Below are 20,406 nucleotides of genomic sequence, written 5' to 3'. Positions count from 1 at the left end.
GAGTGCAGCTAGCTGGAGGATGCCTGTGGTTGAGTGAGGTCCGAGTGCAGCTAGCTGGAGGATGCCTGTGGTTGAGTGAGGTCCGAGTGCAGCTAGCTGGAGGATGCCTGTGGTTGAGTGAGGTCCGAGTGCAGCTAGTTGGAGGATGCCTGTGGTTGAGTGAGGTCCGAGTGCAGCTAGCTGGAGGATGCCTGTGTATGAGTGAGGTCCGAGTGCAGCTAGCTGGAGGATGCCTGTGGTTGAGTGAGGTCCGAAATACAGTTGGGGGTGATATTACTATGGATGTAGAGGTCTAAGCATTTTTTAAGTAGATTAGGTATTTTAAGTATTTTCAAGGTTTTTTTTTTTTTCTTTATAACTTATTCTTAATCTCAGTGGCTGCATGAAGGGGCGCACAAAGGGGCCAGCCCCTTTGTTGTGCACCTTTGGCGTGCGACGCAGGCGCGCGGCGCCTGGAGGTTGTAAAATTTAAATCTCCCTCTCCGCTCCTGATTGGTGGTTCCCTGGTTGGTGGGTGGGTCCCTGCTCCGAGGGAAGGATGGCACGGCAGGCTGGAGGCGCGATCGGTGGCTGGGCTCGCCGGGGACAGGGGAGACAAGAGGCCTTACCCCGACGGGTCTGGGCGCCGATCGCGCAGGCCCTACCTCCCTCTAGGCACAGCAGCGGCAGCAGCGGCAACGGAGGTCCGGAGCTATTAAACGCGGAGCCTGCAGGTTGTAAAATTTAAATCTCCCTCTCCGCTCCTGATTGGTGGTTCCCTGGTTGGTGGGAGGGTCCCTGCTCCGAGGGAAGGACGGCACGGCAGGCTGGAGGCGCGATCGGTGGCTGGGCTCGCCGGGGGCAGGGGAGACAAGAGGCCTTACCCCGACGGGTCTGGGCGCCGATCGCGCAGGCCCTACCTCCCTCTAGGCACAGCAGCGGCAGCGGCAGCAGCGGCAACGGAGGTCCGGAGCTATTAAACGCAGAGCCTGCAGGTTGTAAAATTTAAATCTCCCTCTCCGCTCCTGATTGGTGGTTCCCTGGTTGGTGGGAGGGTCCCTGCTCCGAGGGAAGGATGGCACGGCAGGCTGGAGGCGCGATCGGTGGCTGGGCTCGCCGGGGGCAGGGGAGACAAGAGGCCTTACCCCGACGGGTCTGGGCGCCGATCGCGCAGGCCCTACCTCCCTCTAGGCACAGCAGCGGCAGCGGCAGCAGCGGCAACGGAGGTCCGGAGCTATTAAACGCAGAGCCTGCAGGTTGTAAAATTTAAATCTCCCTCTCCGCTCCTGATTGGTGGTTCCCTGGTTCGTGGGAGGGTCCCTGCTCCGAGGGAAGGACGGCACGGCAGGCTGGAGGCGCGATCGGTGGCTGGGCTCGCCGGGGGCAGGGGAGACAAGAGGCCTTACCCCGACGGGTCTGGGCGCCGATCGCGCAGGCCCTACCTCCCTCTAGGCACAGCAGCGGCAGCGGCAGCAGCGGCAACGGAGGTCCGGAGCTATTAAACGCGGAGCCTGCAGGTTGTAAAATTTAAATCTCCCTCTCCGCTCCTGATTGTTGGTTCCCTGGTTGGTGGGAGGGTCCCTGCTCCGAGGGAAGGACGGCACGGCAGGCTGGAGGCGCGATCGGTGGCTGGGCTCGCCGGGGGCAGGGGAGACAAGATGCCTTACCCCGACGGGTCTGGGCGCCGATCGCGCAGGCCCTACCTCCCTCTAGGCACAGCAGCGGCAGCGGCAGCAGCGGCAACGGAGGTCCGGAGCTATAGCTGATCTTAAGTTTCTTTCTGGGGTGTGTAAATGAAGTTGAGTGTTAAGCCATTCTGTGTTTATCAAGGTATATTGATTTGTGAATCAGACATAAGATTTTGTAATCAATTCAGTATTTAATTGGTAGACAATGAAGATTGATTAATGTTAGTGTAATGTCGTCAATTTTTTTTCCACTGCATAAGACTCTTGCAGTGACATTCTGCAGTAGCTGTAGGGGTCTGATGCAAATGGATGGTAGTCCGAATAAAAGAGAGTTACAATAGTAAATTGTGGAGAATATTAAAGTTTGTAGGATTATTCTGAAGTCGTTAAAATCTAACAGTGGTTTTAGTCATTTTAATACATGGAATTTATAAAAGCCATCTTTAATTTTGTGATTTATTACAGATTTTAGTTTTAATTCGTTATCAATGATGACTCTTAAATCTCAAACTTGGGCTACTGAATCGAGCTGCATAAAATTGGTCTTAAACTGAAAATCTTTATTGATAGTACCTTTCCTGCTCAGTAAAATAATTTCTGTTTTTTTGATGGTTAAGAATCAGTTTCATGTGAGATAGTAGTTGTTTAATAGAAGATAAATAGACTTCAAGAATTTTGAGAGTTTCTGAGAGAGAGTTTTTAATGGGAATTAGAAGTTGTACATCGTCTGCATAAATGAAGTGAGTGATACCTAAACCTCTTAATAATTTACAGAGTGGCAAAACGATAAATGTTAAAAAGTGTCGCTGATAGTGACGATCCTTGAGGAACCCCAGATTCAGTTTTGATTTTGGAAGAAAAGTGTGTGTTTATTTATTTTTACTTGGTAGGAGCAATCAGAAAGAAAAGATTTGAACCAGGAAAGAACCAAACCAGACAGACCAACATCTGAAAGTCTTTGATGTAAGATTTCAAAGTCAACTGTATCGAATGCAGCAGATAGATCTAAAAGAATTAGTAGATAAGAGTAACCATTATTGAAATCTCTGAGAATGTGTCAGAAAGCACCAGGAGAAAAGTTTCTGTACTGAAGGATTTCCTGAAACCATGTTGTGATGGGAAAAGAATATTATTGGCGTCTAGAAAGTCTGAGAGTTGTTTCTGAACTACTTTTTTGATAATTTTAGCAAGAAATGGTAAGGTAGATGTGGGTCTCAGATTATTGAAGTTGGTGGGGTCTTTCTTATTGTTTTTAAAAATGGGTTTAACCATTGCATACTTTAGCGGCCGTGGCATATGTCCTTCAAACAGGGATAGATTAACTACTTAGTGATAGTTGGTACAATCAAATCAGAGACCGGTTTTAAAAATTTTAAGGAAATCTGATCCCAAGGATGGTTAGCTGGTTTAAGAGTGGACAGTATAGATGAGATTTCCGAAGAGGCAACAGGTTCACAATTGAACCATGAGGACGAAAGGTCTCCTGCTAAGGAGATGATTTGAATAGGATTAGATGAAAATTGTGCTAAAAGGTTTGTGATTTTTTCTTTAAAGAAAAAGGTGAGATCGTCACATTTCAGTTGAATGTCTTGACAAAAATGGTAAATTAGAAATTGGCCTAAAGTTGTTCAGGGAATTATCATCAGGATTTGCCGTCTTTAGAATTGGTTTACTTACAACACATTTTAGTTCTTCTGGAAACTTTCTTTCATCAAGGGAAAAATTAACTATATCCACAATTGGTCTAGCTATGATGTTTGAGACTAACTTTAACTGTTGGATCGATATGATGTCCAAAATATGATTTGCTGGATTCAACTTATTAACTAAAGCCTCAATTTCCATAGAGCAAAGAAAGACCAAGAATGATCGGGTAGGTCACATAGTGAGATCTTTTGATGTGATACTGATGAGAAAGTATTAAGCATCTTCTGGATTTCTTCTTTAAAAAAATACGCAAATTCATTACATTTCAGGTCACTCTTCCTTTATATTGAGGTTTTTGATTGATTTAATAAGGTTTACGCATTTTGTCAATACAGACGTCACCCACTATAACCCATCCTAAGTCAAGACTATGAGCACAGGGGGCGTTGCATGGACCATTGGGCAGCTGACGAACATTGTGTAGCCCCAGGACATCTCTGCCAAGAAGAAGTAGGATTTGAGCATCAAGATCCAAAAATGGAAGATGTTTGGCTATAGGCCTCAGATGAGGATGATGCCATGCTACTTCAGGTGTAGGAATTTCTCTCCTCTTGTCCAGTAACTGGTTGCATTCCATGAGCATGTAAACTGGTGATCTGATGCTCCCATCTATTGCTTCTATCACAAATCCCTTTGCTCTTCTCCCTGTGGTCTTTACCTCTCCTGAACATGTTTTGAGCATGTATGGGGAGAAATCTTCTTGAACGCTGTACAAATCAAGAACTCTGATCTTGCCAGAGACCTGTTGCTTTGATCTTCCATTATAACTTACATCTTTACTGATCTCTCAGATTGTCCTTTGAGATATCCCGTAGCTAGGTGTATTTTGGAACAAGACCTTCTATCAAGGCACTTGCCACAGACTTCTGTGCATTTGGTTGTGATTTCAGGTATCACTGTCTCCGATGTGTTGCATCCAGTCTCAGACGGCTTCGACCTTTGTGCCTCACCTTTCTCTCTGCTCCCCCCACTAGCCTTGGGAAGATGGCCACCGCCGCACTCTGCATGCCACTCTCTCCGGCGTCCCCGGAATGGCAATGGCAAAGCCTCATGCCATGTTTCTCCTAAGGGCCTCCTAGGGTGCACGCGCGCACGTCACCCACGTCTTTATCCACGTCATGGCGGGAACCTTGGGGGCGTCCCCCTCGAGTGATGTCACGCCATCCGGGTATTTAGCCTGCCCTTGTTTGCTAGCTCATCGAGTTAGCAAGGATCATGAATGGATGGAAAGCCTCAAGTCTGAGCTACTCTGCCGCTTCCTGCTGCCGCTGGAAGCTCTCTCTGCCCTTCGGGGTAATTCTCTAACCTGGGTAACCGCTCCTTGGGGGCCCTTTACTTTCTTTCAGGTGCCTATCTGGGATCAGGTACTCGCTCCTCGAGGGCCTGCTCTCCCTGGTTCGGTGCCTGTATTCAACTACTTCTGTCTGCTGGGATCTCCACCTATATAGCTACCAACTTAGTGAGTAATCTAACATTCTCAGTCTGTCTCATCTACAGCTCTGCTGCACTGGGAGTCTGCATCCGGATCTCCCTATACCATCTCTGTGAGACGGGTCCCCCCTGCCGAGGGTCCCTGGACTGCTACCGCTGAATCACATCACTACTGCCATCTCTGGTGGTATACCTCAGCTGTATAATAAAAGACGAATCTCTGTGTTTGCATGTCTCGAGTCTAACCTAGTACTGTGGTTCCTCACGGGGCTCCTCCCCATGGGCGTGGTCATCTCCACAGTACCCAAGAATCCACTCAAACCATAACACGATGCACTGTCTTTCCCCCTATGCTTCAACATGGAGTTAGCAGCAGTATTTTAAGGATTTAGGCTTATAGCATCTGGGTGGAGATGTCAGTCACTGTTACACTCGGTGCACTTAATGACTGCCTTACAATCTTTAAAGAGGTGATTTATTGAAGAGCAGCATCTGTAACTGATTCCATACCTTTTGAGCAAGTTTCTGTGTTCAGTTAGTATCTGAACGCAAAACACAGCATTTCTTTAGAAGGTGAGGTTTTCTGTGTATAGGACATTGTCTGTTTGGGTCCTCTACCCTTTTATTTGTTGTGGAGAGGGAAGCAGGAGGTGCAGAGGTAGTGGGTGACACCTCTGTTTTATGTACAGATGTGGGGGTTTTTTGTGTTATCATACCTTTTAGTTGATCTTCCATCAAGTTTGGTTTGCACCGGATGTCATCTGATGCACCAAACTTGAAACTCAGATCATTTCTGGACACTGCTTGATCTGGATGAACTGGGAGAAAACTGTAAATGGAGGAAAAGCAACAATATACTTTACTTTATATCTAGAGCCTTGGGAAACCCAGTTTTCCTGCAGGCTGTGTGGTAGCTTTTGCACAATTGGCTTCATTCCACGAACAGTGTCCAGAGAACTGAAGCCTTGGAAAGATGGATCAGCCCTGGGCCGCTTCAGGTTCTAAGAGCAAACCTCCAAGTTCTTATAGTTTGTGATTGTTTTTATTTGAGATTTTTGGAACGTTCACCTTTCTTTTGCAGAGAGCATCTTCAATAACTTCAGAGCTACTATAGAACTCTTCAATTCTTCTCCACATCATTGCCAGGCCTTCTGAGGGATTATCTATATTTTATTTATTTATTTATTATTAATTTTTATATACCGACATTCTTACATCCGATGTAATATTTATCATATCATAAATCATATGCACTTGACCTTAGCCTTTTCATACGCTCTGAGGACTTGCTCTCCAGCCATTTCACTAACAAGTCCATTTATTCGCTTGCGGTGACATTCATATCTTTGATGATGCTTTTTGAATGTAAATTTCCCTGCTCTGTAATTCTCAGAATGGTCGTCAAACTTAATGAGCCTTGAGTTAACAAGCTCACAACAGGCCATATACTTGACCAGATATGATCTGTCTGATACTTCAGTTTTCATGTGATGAAGTGCTTGTTAGGATGCTGTTGTGTGATATGTCATTGGGTTTCTTTCTCACTACATAAGTTCTAGGCATCGAGGTAGTGCGAGGTTGATCACATACATCCGGTTGCAAAGGAGAACATGTGGCATATGTTCTTGCGGATGAAACGCTCCCTGTAGATTGAGCTGGTCTCTGTTAGGTGCAGAGTCTTCTTCACGGACAGGCTGAGATGTCTCAATATCTGTTGTTTCCTTTGGCTGTGGGTGTGAGAATGAATTGCTGTGCTCAGAGGCCAGTGTTAAGACATAGTCTCTGGTACACTGAACAGGATCCTCTGAGGGAACCTGATCAATCTGGATCTCTCTGCTTTCTTCTCCAGCAGCAGCTTAAAGGCTCTTAGCTTGGGCTTCTGCAGCAGCGGCTTTCCTCTCTTGGCACAGCACTTCTAGTTCAACATCCAGCATGGCCTTCCTGTGTGCAGCTGCTATGGTAGCATTCTTGTGTGTGGCAGCTGTACATTCTTCCTCTTCAATTCTAGCTCTGGCTAGCTTAATAGCAGCTTCTTGTTTACTATGAGAAGCACATGCTCTTGCAGCTCCTGTGCGTGCTCTGGCGGTAGCCGCACTTATCTTGGACTGGTTCGAACGGACTGATCTCAGTGACCTTGAGGTCCTTGAGAAGAATTTAGAAAAGTTGGAGTGCTGAGACACAGTTTCCTTTAAACTCTCTTTGCTGTGCTTGTGTGATAGTGCTTTGCACTAAATTGTCATGTTCTAGATAATTGTCTTTACGTAGATCTCTTCCTTCAATACTATCTTCAGAATTGATTCTCATCAGGAATGCAAAGTATTTTTCTCATTGGAGTGTATAACATTTATAACTATACTTGAATTGATTTATAGATTGTTGAATGTCTTCTATAACGGAAGTACAAACAAGCTTATGTGTATTAGACTCAACTCTTTCCACATTATATTAATTTTCTTTAGCTAACTGGTTTTGTCAGTTTCAAATTTGTCTAGTTCCTTTCCAGTTAATACAAGCTTTCTTTTACAAGCAATAGCAGCAGTGACAACTGACAGGGTAGACTGGTTCGCACTTTCACTAAGCAGGTTTCCTATTGGATCAGTCCCTTCCATGTTTCAGGACTGGTGTTAGCTTTTTGTAGCGCTTGGAGGTGGACCCTTGGCCCTGCGCAGGGTCGGACGGCTCCCTGATTGGGCCCAGGGAGCTCCTGCCACCAAGAGGTGGAGCACAGAAGGCCAGAATAGGGTCTGAGATGACAAGGCTAGGATCAAGGAGGCGTGGTCAAGGATAGCTGGGGTCAAGTTCCAAAGGTCAGTCCGAGGATAGTCAGCCAAAGCAGAGGTCAGGTTCCAGAGGTCAGATCAAGAGAAGTCAAGGAGGCAGGCAGAGGTCAGGTTCCAGAGGTCAGATCAAGAGAAGTCAAGGAGGCAGGCAGAGGTCAGGTTCCAGAGGTCAGATCAAGAGTAGTCGAAGAGGCAGGCAGAGGTCAGGTTCCAGAGGTCAGATCAAGAGTAGTCGAGGAGGCAGGCAGAGGTCAAGATCCAGGCGGCGAACAACGAAGTCAGGAGCAGGCAGAGGTCAGTACCAGAGAGTCAGTCCAAGAGGTACTACCTGGGGAGACACAGGAGACAAATGCTGGAACAGGAGGACGCTGGAACAAGGCTGGAACAGGCGATGAGACACGGAGGCAAACTAGTACACATACAGCGTCGACCCGATTGCCAAGGCAAGGAAGTGCAGGGAGGCACTTCCTTTAGTAGCAGGATCAATCAGGGCGCGCCATGGAGCTAGGACCCGCCCTCGGACCTACAAGGAATCAGGCGGTCCGCGCGCGATCGCGTAGGGGTGGGGCCGACGCCATGGAGGATGCCGAACACTTCCGTGAGACCTGGTCAATAGTGGAAGGCCCGGCGACCGCCGCCGCGGGACGCCGGGGCCTGGAGGCACTTGCCTCCGCCGCTGGGGAGGCCGACCTGGGACCTGCAGGAGCGTTGGAGAGGTGAGCAGGTCTGTGCGCGGGCCGGCCACAGATGGGGCGCGCAACACTTTTTTGCTGCCCTGTGTGAGAAATTACTGTGCTGCCCCCCCCACACACACCCGATTCATTCAGTGTCTGTCCCGGGCCCATCAAATAAAGCCCAGCTCCATCCTGCAGTCTATATTTCTAAAAATTGCCATGCCCTCCCCCCCCACCCACTTAGAACCCATGGATAGGGAAGGATATCCTAGGCAAACCTTGCAGCCCTGCACACACACCCGACACACACCCCCACTCCCACACCCTTTGCAGACACACACAATTAAATTATGCATTTATAACAAATTTTACATGTAAAACATTCAAAGGTACAGTTTTCTAAGGCAATAATAACACTTATAACATGCATATTATATTTGCAAGCACTCCTGAGGTGCCAACCAGAAAACTCTGCAAAAAGACCCTTAAAAGCCATGAATAAACAGAATTATCATTACAATATATTAAACCTCCCATACTAAAAGAACCCATATAGTTTCTGCCCAGTTATAGTTTCCTCACAGTTATGCTGTCCTTTTACTTCCCGGCTACTCTAACCCTCCAAGTTCTTCCTCCTTGTTATATGTAACTTTTTGCTCTTTGCCCTCTTTGTTTTTATGGTTAATTATTAGACCCTGTTCCATGTAAACCGATTTGATACGATATTTTTTTCATGAAATTCGGTATAGAAAAGTGTTAAATAAATAAATAAATAAATAAATAAATAAAAGGCATCACTGCACATATTATTCCAGGCCCTAGAACACAATAAAACTCTTATTAGAAAACCAGGCTGCTATAGATCCCTACACAGAAATTACATGCTAGCAAAATACCTCAACTCAGTCACAAATGCAGAACACAGAGAGACCCTGACCAAATACAGAATAAAGCGATCAGATAATATAAACTGAAACGTGCTGAGAAGAACTGAACACGAACCCACAACAAGCCAGCCTCTATATGCAACAGTGGAAAAACAGAAACCTTACCATTTTTCTCAAACATTAAAAAATAAAATCAAGAAATATACAACAATCATAATAGTACAATCATATTCATAAAAAGAATACATATTTCAAACCAGTTAATGAATAGAATACCCAAAATTTCTCAAAAACTAATAAAATATTTCAAAACATTTGATGAATAAAAAATCCAATAATTAAAAAATGTTCTATTCCACCCCTAAAAAATTAAGTATTTTGAAAGAGCAAAGTCATCAAATTAGATCCAATAATTAAAACTAATAAGAATTTAAAAATAATCTGCTCTTTATACCTGTGATCTTCTGATTTCCAGTCACCCTGATATTTCATGGATTGGGGGAAGTAGGGCCACAAACATTTTATCTTCTTTCTCCCACACATTCACAATAACACATTCATTCTGTCACACACTCCCTCTCCCTCACAGATACCTTATATATGTGTGTGTGTGTGTATGTGTATGTGTGTGTGTGCATTCCTGTTAGAACCTATATATGACACATGGGCTCTCACAGGCACACAAGCATAACAGGCTCTCTCACAGACACACACACATGGCCACCTGTTGTCTTCGGGCCGTGGTGGGATGAGCTCCTCCACGGCCCACTGACCTTCCTGCTTGAGGAGGGAGAGAGAGTGGAAGCAAACAAACAGAAGACATGGGCCTCTCATTTTCACCTGCCAGCAGCCTGCAGCGTCTCTCCTTCAGCCACTGGCGGGTTAAGTGCTGGCGGCCTACAGCCTCTTCTCCTGTGGCCGCCGGCGGGTTAGGCTCTGCCAGTGGCCCCACGTTCTCTCTTGCTGCCGCCGGCCCGCCACCCCCCCGGATGTGCTGCCCGTGCAAATGCACGTTATGCACACCTGCTTGCGCCGGGCCTGCATGTTTTAGGCAATGGAAAGTGTTGGTAGTATCAGGTTACAGCTCACAGATTCAGACTGCTCTTCAAGCTACTGACGCAATCACAAAAGAGAGAGCAAAAACCAGAGGCAGGGGGGAAAGGAAGCAAGGTGAAAAGGAACCTGCAGATGATCCAGGGACGCTGCAAGCTTATCTAGAGCCAGTTCCAAAGTGAACTTCCAGCAGGGGCTCCCAGGGATTGCAGGGGGCAAAAGATCAATAGGAGGAAGGAAGCCAAAACAGACATAGGGGGGGCAAACAGGAACAGAGCCAACCAGAAGCGAGGGTTGGCTCTACAACATGAAGAGAACCTAAGCTAAATAACATTACAAATGACACCAGATGGCAGCATAGTAAGAAAGCATATTTGCATACACATTTAAGCATACTGCGAAGGCTAAACAGGGGGTTTCTAGGAGGTCAATATTCAAAGCGCTTTCAGTGCTATTCAGCCAGATAAGTAGGACCTTATGCGGCTAAGTAGCAGCTGCTGAATATGCACCTATGTTCAGAAGCCGCCGCTGCTCAGCCATGTAAGCCACTTATTTGGCTAATAAGTTAGCAGCATAAGTTGTGGACGTGTGGTGGGATAAGTTATATCCGGCTAAGCTACATACCCGGATAAGTCTGAATATTGGGACCTAGCTATTTGAAATATTTAAATCCAGTCTTTACCCTATAAAGAAGCCCGATAGTTAATGATATGTAGCATATATTATGCATATCTTTAAGAGATCAATGAGGTTTAGCTCCTTCAGTTCAACTTCACTTGTTTTGGCTTAGAAGTTTGCCTGGTACTCTGTACTGTATTTTGGGAGTGAAGAGGAGAGGGGGTAATAGGGAAGGGAAGTAGTCATCAGATTGAGTGTTTGGGCAATATACATTGTATTGTTATATTGTTTTCAGTGTGACATGTGGAATTTTTTTTTTAGTCATACTGTACAATTATTGAAAATGTCAATAGAGATTAAAAAAAAAAAGGAACAAGCTTTTTTGTGCTCCTCTGACCCCTCCCCTCCTCCCTCCCAAAATGAGCCAGGGCCGGGGACCTCCCCCTTCCATGGGGGTCATGCAGGAAGAAAGCCATTTTTAGCTCAGACTTCTTATTCGTGTCAAATGAATGCACATCCCTTAGTGACAGGTTTAATACCTGCCTCTGAGCACATACAACTGCTTTTCATCCTTCCAGTCAGCTGGGGCTCCTGGTACGATCACGTCCGCAGGTACTGGGATGAGAAGGACAAGCACAGGATCCTGTACCTGTTCTACGAAGACATAAAGGAGGTGAGAGGCCAAGTTTCAAAATAGCACAGAGCCTGCAGATGCTTGGGTGCTTTGTACCCGTGGGCCTGCAAGTCGATTTTCACCATGGTAGCCTGCGCCACAGAGGGGCCCGTATTCAGCTGCTAGGGGCCCCGGCCGCACCGCTAAGCATACCTACTAATCTTTCAGTTTATCCAGCTAACTTTAGGACTGCCCTTCAGTAGCCCTAAAGTTTTCTGGCTAAATTAGCCTGAGAACACTGAAAATCGGCATTTAGCCGGCTAACTTAGGGCCTGATTTACTAAGACCTTTTCCCCTTTCGGTATTTATGGGGAAAATTGCTTAGTAATTGAGGCCCTTAGTTGGATAACTTGCTCCACCCTGGCATACCCCTCCCCAGTTCCACCCCTGAGCTAGTCAATATAACTTTAAAGCCAAATGAAAAATCTAGCTGGCTGTATCAGGACAGGTCAGAGAGGGGGTTTTTTTTTACCCCTTTTTACCTTTGCAGGTGAAAATGTAATCAATACTTGGGGATTTCAAAATGAAACCTTCATATGTACTTGACCCTGGCTGCCCTAACCCCTTCCCTGGCAAAGCCTCTTTTCCCAGAGAGGAAAAATATATGTTCCTTGAACAGCACTCATCCTTCTCCCCAGATGGGAGGATGGAGGTAATTTAAAAAGGATTTTTTTTTATGGGTAACACCAATTTCTATGCAGAAATCCTTTAAAAAATTGCCCCCCTCAGTACTGACATCACCTCAAACTCCATAAATCCCCCACAGCCCATCATACACCTATCTAGTTCCTCTGCCCATCCACGTATAATCCCATCTCCGGGTGCAGACTGCACTCCAATGGGGCCATAAAAGAAATGATAAGTTGCTTTGGGGCAGAAACCCGGGCTAGCTCTCCAACTTCCCTTCCTTCTCAGGGAGTACCGGTACTAGGCTCTTTCGACTGGGGGTTGAAAGGAGTCCTTTCGGTGCTCAGTGCGGGGCGACTTAACTCTCCCTCTGGAATCCCCTGAGTTAGAGAAATTCTGATGCTCTGCGTGCTGTGCGCCCTGTGCCAAGATGTCAAACGAGCCACTAGGTTAAGTGTCCAAATAAATCTTTGCAAATAGTTGAAATTGGCACGGTACTGGTCCACAGCATCATAAATATGTTCTTTACAGGTTTTTCCTCAGTCTGTGCAGGATGTCTGATGCCAGAGCCCGGGGAACGTCTACCCTCCAGGGCTTGGGAAAAATAGAGTCCCCAGGTGGGTAGGGTGTCATGGCCAAAATACTAAAGCTGCTGCACAGAGAGTTAAAAATCTCCCTTTCCCCCCAGAGTCTTGGAGCATCACCGGATGGGGGTCCTCTTGAATAGTAGGCTTTGCTTTTACTCACTATTAGACGATCTGAACCTTCTTAAGTCTTATGCAGTCCTTGTTCTTTCTTTTTGAATCCCTGATGGGAGGGATCCCTAGAAGCAAGGTTCTCAACGTTCCCGGCAAGAAGGAAGGGCAGTCAGAACTTCCACCTGGATCTTGAAATTAGGCTTACAAAATTGAAGATAGCTCTAGGATGGCTCACAACAGATCACTGGCACCCCCTTCCTCACAGAGGCGATGGGGGGCAGGTCTTCCCTAACCTGCCAGGCCGAGACTAAGGTATCCCATGCTCTGAGCCCAGGAGCTGAACAGGCCCCAGAGAGGCCCTTACACTCAAAAAGGTAAAAATCCAAAAAATGCACCCAGAGGGATCTCCCACCAGACAGGTTGTGTAATTGGCTGGGCAGAAACCTTCTTGACCCTGGCCAGGACCACCAAACAGGGCTTGTTTGGCGGAATTGATTGGGTCTATAAAAACAACAAAAGCTTAAATCTATCTTTGAACTCTGTTCTAAACTCAAAGTACTGACTCCCAAGCTGTAGTAAGGGTGCGGTTATATACTGTTACAAATGGGCTGGCCATTCCAGACCCCACAGAAGGAGGGACTGCATTTGAATGGTTCCTCCTTTCATCCATCCTACTCTAGCTATCTGACACTGTACTATCCCAGGGCTTATTGGTAACCCATGAAGTGCTCGGGTTACCCACACAAAGTGCATTGTACATTCAGAGTATTTTCTGTCCGCTTCCTTGTGCAGGACCCAGCTCGTGAGATACGGAAGGTGATGCAGTTCCTGGAGAAGGACCTGGGGGAGGAGGTCCTGAAGAAGATTGTTCATTCCACCACCTTCCAGGTCATGAAGGAGAACCCTATGGCAAATTACACTTCTTTTCCCACTTTCATCTTGGATCACTCTGTCTCCCCCTTTATGAGAAAAGGTAATAGGAGGTAACTCCATATGATACATCTCTCTTCCCTCAGCAGGACCTGAAGCATGAGAGCCAGAAGGTCACTAATTATTAGAGAAAGAAGTAGGTAAAGAGGTTCTAGAAAAGATCACCTATTACATCTCTTTCAAGCCAATGAAGATGATCCTTATGGCCAACCATAACAGCATCCCCATTCACATGGTAACCCCTAAACTCTGTCCCTTCATACAGAAAAATGGATGTGGGGACCCCCAAGCTCTAAGCTCTTGATGGGAGGGACATGGTGGCAAGGATCCCTCAAACTCCAAATCTTCAATGAGAAGAAGGAACAGAACTTTCCAACAAAGCTTGTGATATGAGGGTGAGAGTATCTCCCCAATCTTCAGTCACTTAATAACAGGGAGGGGCCCTCTGGTCTGCAGACCCTTTCTGAAAGGGGTCACACAGACTTCATGTCTGCAATTGGAGAGATGAGACTCCAAAGTCAAGGCCCTTGATAACCAAAATAGGGGGAGCCCAAATTCTCAGTGAAAGGGAGGGGTTCCAAAATCTAGTATCAGGTTTCAGGGAGGGAGCCCTTAGGACCGCTGACAGATTAGCGCAACCATGCTGGGGCAAATCCAGGCTTGGTTCTGACAAGTGAAAGCCAACTTGTCACAGGCAGAGCCAAGGTACAAGTAGAGGCCTAGGCAGGCAGAAATCAACAAAGTCATGGAGCAGGCAAAGGTCAGAAGCAGGGAGACAGCAGAAGGAAGAAGAGAAGCAGGTTAAGGCAGGGCAAGCAGGAATACAGCAGGAACAGATAAGGAGTGACAGGGCAAGCACAGGCAGAGAGAAGCAATGTAGCACCAACTGAGAACACTGGACAACATTTTTCTGAGGTGCTGGCTGGTTGCAGAGGACTTCCTTTTATACCGAGTCACACTGTAATGTCATCAGACGGTGCCAGAGAAAGTCCCGGCTCCAGGACCTATAAGAGAAGCTCAGACATGCAGGAAGTTCTAGACAGGACCTTTGGAAGCAGCATGGTACAGGACGCTATGCCAGAGGTACTTGGAAGTCATGTAGTCAGTTATACTACATGCTAGGTATAACTTTTACAGTTATACCTAGCATGTGGTATAACTGTAAAAGAAGTCCTGCAGTCTCCAAACGTTTAATGAGAGATAGGAAAGGGCCTCCAAGCTCTTAGCCCTTGATGTGAGAGCTAAAGGAGTCCCTCAAACTCACAACCCTTGAAGTGAGGGGAGAAGGTCACTGAGATTCAACTTCTTGTCTGGTGTAACTGCATGTCTCCTCTGGGAACATGGTTCCCCTACAAAATACTAGACTGGGGCATAACAAGAGTGAGTTTTGCCTAGTACCTCTCTTTCTCTCACCAGGAAAAGTCGGAGACTGGAAGCACCACTTCACAGTGGCACAGAATGAAGCTTTTGATGCAGATTACCAGCGCAAAATGGCAGGGACAACGTTGGCATTCCGGACCCAGATTTAACCAAATGTTACAATGGAAGGGAATGAGGACAGCTGAGGAAGGTGTGACCTAGACAAAATCTGCAAAGAATATTTATTCAAACTTAATAATTAGCCCCTTTTTAGTGGAGTTACAATATCCTTAGGGTCCATAAAAGAACTTATATTTTGGGACTGGCTCCAATCAGTCTGCCCCATACTACTGTCCCAAGGGGTGGGTTCTTTTCTACTGGGGGAAAGGATAACCTTCTAGACCCAAGCAGATAAAAGGAATCCACTTTCAGTTGTGTGTTACTCTGGCTCTTTGGGGCAGGAATGTACAAACCAGGCTGGACTCACTGGATGGGTGTTCAAAATAAAGTTTACTGTGATTCGTTGCCAAATAATTAATGTGGACAAATAATAAAATGTCCAGATACAACCAGACTGTTTAGTTGCCTGAGAGTACATCTTTACATTCTCTCTACCTCTGTGGATGTGTTCCTCAGTATAAGGTTTTGATAAGTGTCCCACAGTGGCTGGGTGGGTTCTTATAGTATCCCCATAATATCTGAGGTCCAAACGTACTCCTGATCTCTAACCTGACTGTGTCCTGTAACCCCAGGGATGGAAATTCCATTGGGCGTCTTCAATTGTTGCTTCACTCCTCTTCACACCAATGTCTGCAGACCTTCCTGGAGGAAAGGCCTCTGCTGGAAAATAGCTCTTGTAGCTTCCCAGCTATGGCATAAGGAAGAGTGTCAGCAAAACACTTTCTTCCCTCTTGGATAGACAAAAATGGGAAAACTTCTCTAATCAACTTGTGGGTTGCTGTAACCCACTCTTGGGCTGGGCGAAAAGGTGTACAGCTTCCCCCCCAGACCTCCTAGCAGGGGAAACAGCCTTCCAGAAAGGTACAAGTAAAAAAACCGAAAAGAAATCAAGAAAAACAGTAAAAATCCTCCTCTTTCCAAACCCCTACCAGCCCTCTACCAGGCACTGGCAAGACAGAATCTCTCCCCTTTCTGCTGCAAGCTGGGGGCCTAAAAACTGGAAGACTCGCCAAACACTGCTTACTCTCTAGGCTAGACCCACCTTGTGAACTGGGAAATAACCATTTCAAACAACCTCTGGGGAGGTGCTGAGAAGAAGGGTATTTCCCTCTAAGCCAGCTAACCCAAGGGCAGGGAACTACGGCCATCTAGAGGAGACGCATGGGGTCTCTACATTTAATATACCACCTATAGAAGCAAGTTTGCTTACCGTAAAATGTGTTTCCGTAGATAGCAGGATGAATTAGCCATGCTGTCATGGGAACTGTCCATCAGGCCCAGGAGGCGGAGCTTCTAAAGTAGAATTCAGAGCTTTGCTCTGTGCGGCTGGGCGTGCCTTCCCGCGCAGAAGAACAGATTCTCCTCAGTCTGTGATTAAGTAGAAAAAACTTGGTTTGACTATCCAGGGAGGTGGGTGGGTCAGCATGGCTAATTCATCCTGCTATCTATGGAAACACCGTTTACGGTAAGCAAACTTGCTTTTTCCCGTTGATAGCAGGGCTGAATTAGCCATGCTGTCATGAGAGTCCTAAGCTCCCAATCACGCTGATTGTATGTATAGATATTGATTTGATTTCCTTTTTTTTTTTTTTGCATGATCTAACTTGGTGGATAATCAAGAATGAAAAGTTATGAAAAAAACCAGAATGCAGGATGGCTCTTCTTAATTTGGCATCGTCCCCTGCTTGTTGATCTAAGCAGTAATGAGAAGTAAAGGTATGCAAGGATGACCAGGTTGCCGCCTTGCAAATGTCTACAGGTTGCACGTGACGGAGGTGCGCCTTGGAGGTTGTCACCGCCCGCACCTGATGTGCGTTTGGATGAGATGAGAGAAGTAACTTCTATTTCTGGTAGCAGAACAGAATGCACTGTGCAATCCAACTAGAAATGGTTCTTTTAGCGACCGGAAGTCCTGGTGCATTGGGTTAAATGAAATGAACAATTGTGATGATCGAGATGCCAAGTGCGTTCTGGTCTTGTAATATGCTAAAGCTCTATTTGCCACACAGGACAACGCAAAGGTTCCACGTGTTGTTTGAGGCATTGTGGACCCTTGGTCGCAATGGAGATGACTCCGTCCTCAGGGAGGAGCCCCTTGGGGAATCACTGTGATAGGATGACACAGCAGACACAGAATGGATAGAGTCTTTATTGTACTACTGATATTAGATGGTAATGCAGGAAGGTAAGGCACTGATCCACGAGGTGCCAATACGCTCAACAGGCTCAGAAGTATAGTCTCACCCAGATGTTCACCATAGGCAGGAGCCCGCAGTGCGGGTAATGCCACGGCTGGTGGGTGGAGTTGGAGTGCTGGTTCGTAGATGTACTCACAGAGTGAAGGCGTCTTCCTGATGGTAGAATGGTGGGACCGAAGGTCCGTGGTGCAGGATATGAAGTAGATAGGCCCTCAAGGAGAGAGTACCCAATGGTCCAATATCCTGAAAATGAATAGAGAGAAAAGACCCCCGAGGAGCAGTTGTCTAGGTTAGTGAGGACCCCGAAGGGAAGTTGGAAGCGAGAGACCACCGAGGAGCGGGTGTCTAGAGCTTCTGCTGGAGCAAGGCCCTTAGCGTGAAAGTGGCATCTAAGCGTGCAGCTTAGAGCAGGCAGAGTAGCGAAGCGAAGTCTTTGCTAACTCAAATTGGTAGCAGAAGCAGAGGCTAGATATACCCGGAGGTACTGACGTCATGCGGTGGGGCCGTCCCCGAGGTTCCCGCCATGACGTGTATTTGAGCATCAGAGATGTGCGTGCTCGTGTCCTAGGAGGCCACGGGAGTGAACATGGCAAATGGGGATGCCCATGCTGGTTTGGAAATGCCGAGGCCCTCAGCACTCTGCACCGGAGACAGCCATCTTGCCCAAAGAGAGAGAAAGGGGAGAAAAAGAGGTAAGGCAGAGCGGTCGTAGCCGTCTGTGACAGACAGACGCAACACTGCCCTTTGATCAGGTGTTTTTTGAACCTCAAGGTGCAGGACAGAACCCACTTTCTCTAGGAATTTTGGGTAGGACAAATCCTCTGGTGGAGAGTATGGCTCAGGAGGATCCTCCGGAGGGTCAGATGGATATCCGGTTGAGGTAGCTGGTCATGTTTGAGGGGAATCCGGGTCAACAGTGAACAGCGGTTCTTGCGGAAGAGGAAGCTGCTCAGCAGGTGGAGGTGACCGGTCCCTTGGTGGTGTTGTCGTTACATCTCCTGGGGAGGAGGGAGTTGAAAGGTGTTGCGATTCATGCTCACTTCCCGTTGGTGAGTGAGGTAACGTAAATATTGATTGCATGACTTCAAAGAAATCAGAGAGTGCTGATGATAGTTGAGTAAACGCTTCCTTTGTCTGAGCCGGCATTTGAGATTTCGTTTGTCTCCCTGAACTCCGAGGAGGCAATGCTGCTTGAGGGGTAAGAGCATCTGGAGCTCCAGCCTGTTGTTGTTGTGGTTGCAAGTCATGGGTTACTCTTTTTCTCTTTCTCAATGGTTCTTCTAATCCCTCATCAAATTCCCTATGTCTGGAACTGGATGTACGTATTCTTCTTCTGAGTGTGGGTGAACACTTGGCGTCCGTTCCCCAAACGTTGTTGGGGAGTGTTGTGGGCTCAAATCTTCGTGGGATGGATTTGCCATCGATTTATGTTGCTTTCTTGAAGAATCTTGTGATTTAGTCGACTTGTGAGTCGAGTGATCCTTCTCTCTTGATGGTTGTGTTGTCTTTTTTGCTTGTGGGTCCATTATTTTTGGGTTCCGTGCATCTGGCATCGAACTTTTCTTCCCATGCGTTGATCCCGGCGCTTTGTGTTTCAATTGCAATGCACCATGCTTTGGTCTCGACGCTGTTTGCACCGGTGTCATCAACTTTTTCACCGGCTTGGGCTGCACTTGTGAAACGGAAGGCGTCGCTATCTAAGACGACGCTAGCGGGGGGGGGGGGGGGGGGGATGGTCGATCGAGGCACAGACGCTTCTCTATCTCTGTGACTTGGCCTTTTTGAGGCCTTTGAATGTCGTTCCCTCCTTGTCAGTACTACCTCCAATCCTGAAGGTCTGAGGTTCCACCAACGATGCCAGTCTTACCTTTGGGGCCTTTCCTTGGCCCCGGGGAGGAATGGGCCTCCGATGGAGGGGCGTACGAACCCCCTGCTGCCAGTTTTAGTTGTTGGATTTTCTGAGCTTGCTGTCGCTGAGCTCTTGGCGACATCCGGCCGCAGTGTGGACAAGTGGCCTGTTCATGTTCGGCGCCTAAGCACCGATAACAATGATCATATCCATCGGTGATAGACATGATCTTTCCACATGAACAGGGCTTGAAGCCGGATGGCCTAGGATCTAACTTTTTTGACATTTTCTTTCTCGCTAAGGAGAACAAAGCCCCGTGTGCGATCCCGCGCACGGAAAGAACAGACTGAAGAGAATCAGTTCTTCTGCGCAGGAAGGCACACGCAGCCGCACAGAGCAAAGCTCTGAATTCTACTATAGAAGCTCCACCTCCTGGGCTTGATGGACAGTTCCCATGACAGCATGGCTAATTCAGCCCTGCTATCAATGGGAAATATATAATAAATTAGGTGGTTTATAATATAAAAATCAGATTTCATAAAACAGATATACAAGCTAATATATATACTGCAAGACAAAACAATTCATAAAAATTATCGCTACTCGTCAGTCACTATACTTTGCAACGCATAATAAGACAAAATAAAATTGTCTTATGCGCAACTAAATTGTTTTATATAGGTACAGAAAAGTATAATGGGGTCTACAATGTCCTTCTACCCTTCTGTTCTCTGTGGCTGTGCTGACATCTCCAGAGTCTTCTTGAGAATCCAGTACTCAGCATGCATGGGTCAACGCAATGGAGACAGTACTTCTGTATAAGGGAGTGCCTCTTCAGGTGCTACCTAAGCTGGTCATTTTAAAAGGAGTTTCACAGTAAATATAACATATTATGGTAGCAATTTTAAAAAGCCATTTACGCACATAAAGTGCACTTACTTGAGTAAATCCTATGGACAGTTCAATGGCATATACTGTAGCAATTCAAAAGCTCACTTACATGGGTAAAGTGCATTTATATGTGTAAAGCCCAGTTTTACGCATGTAAATGCTTTTAAAAATCAGGACCTATGTG

General features: G+C 46.6%; 1 protein-coding gene across 2 annotated transcripts in view; it reads left to right on the top strand.

Moving 5' to 3' along the window:
- Positions 1–15,678, top strand: part of LOC115094231 (sulfotransferase 1C1-like) — a 64,269-nt gene extending 48,591 nt beyond the window's left edge. For both annotated transcript variants that reach the window (XM_029607063.1, XM_029607064.1), the window contains 3 exons: positions 11,396–11,490; positions 13,608–13,788; positions 15,162–15,678. In XM_029607063.1, coding sequence (XP_029462923.1) covers positions 11,396–11,490; positions 13,608–13,788; positions 15,162–15,274 — 389 coding nt within the window. In that variant the 3' untranslated portion in view covers positions 15,275–15,678. The remainder of the gene's footprint in view (positions 1–11,395; positions 11,491–13,607; positions 13,789–15,161) is intronic.
- The last annotated feature ends 4,728 nt before the right edge of the window (positions 15,679–20,406 follow it).

The sequence above is a fragment of the Rhinatrema bivittatum genome, chromosome 6, assembly GCF_901001135.1.
Source record: "Rhinatrema bivittatum chromosome 6, aRhiBiv1.1, whole genome shotgun sequence".
Lineage (NCBI taxonomy): Eukaryota > Metazoa > Chordata > Amphibia > Gymnophiona > Rhinatrematidae > Rhinatrema > Rhinatrema bivittatum.
This window is presented reverse-complemented; position numbering and strand designations above follow the sequence as displayed.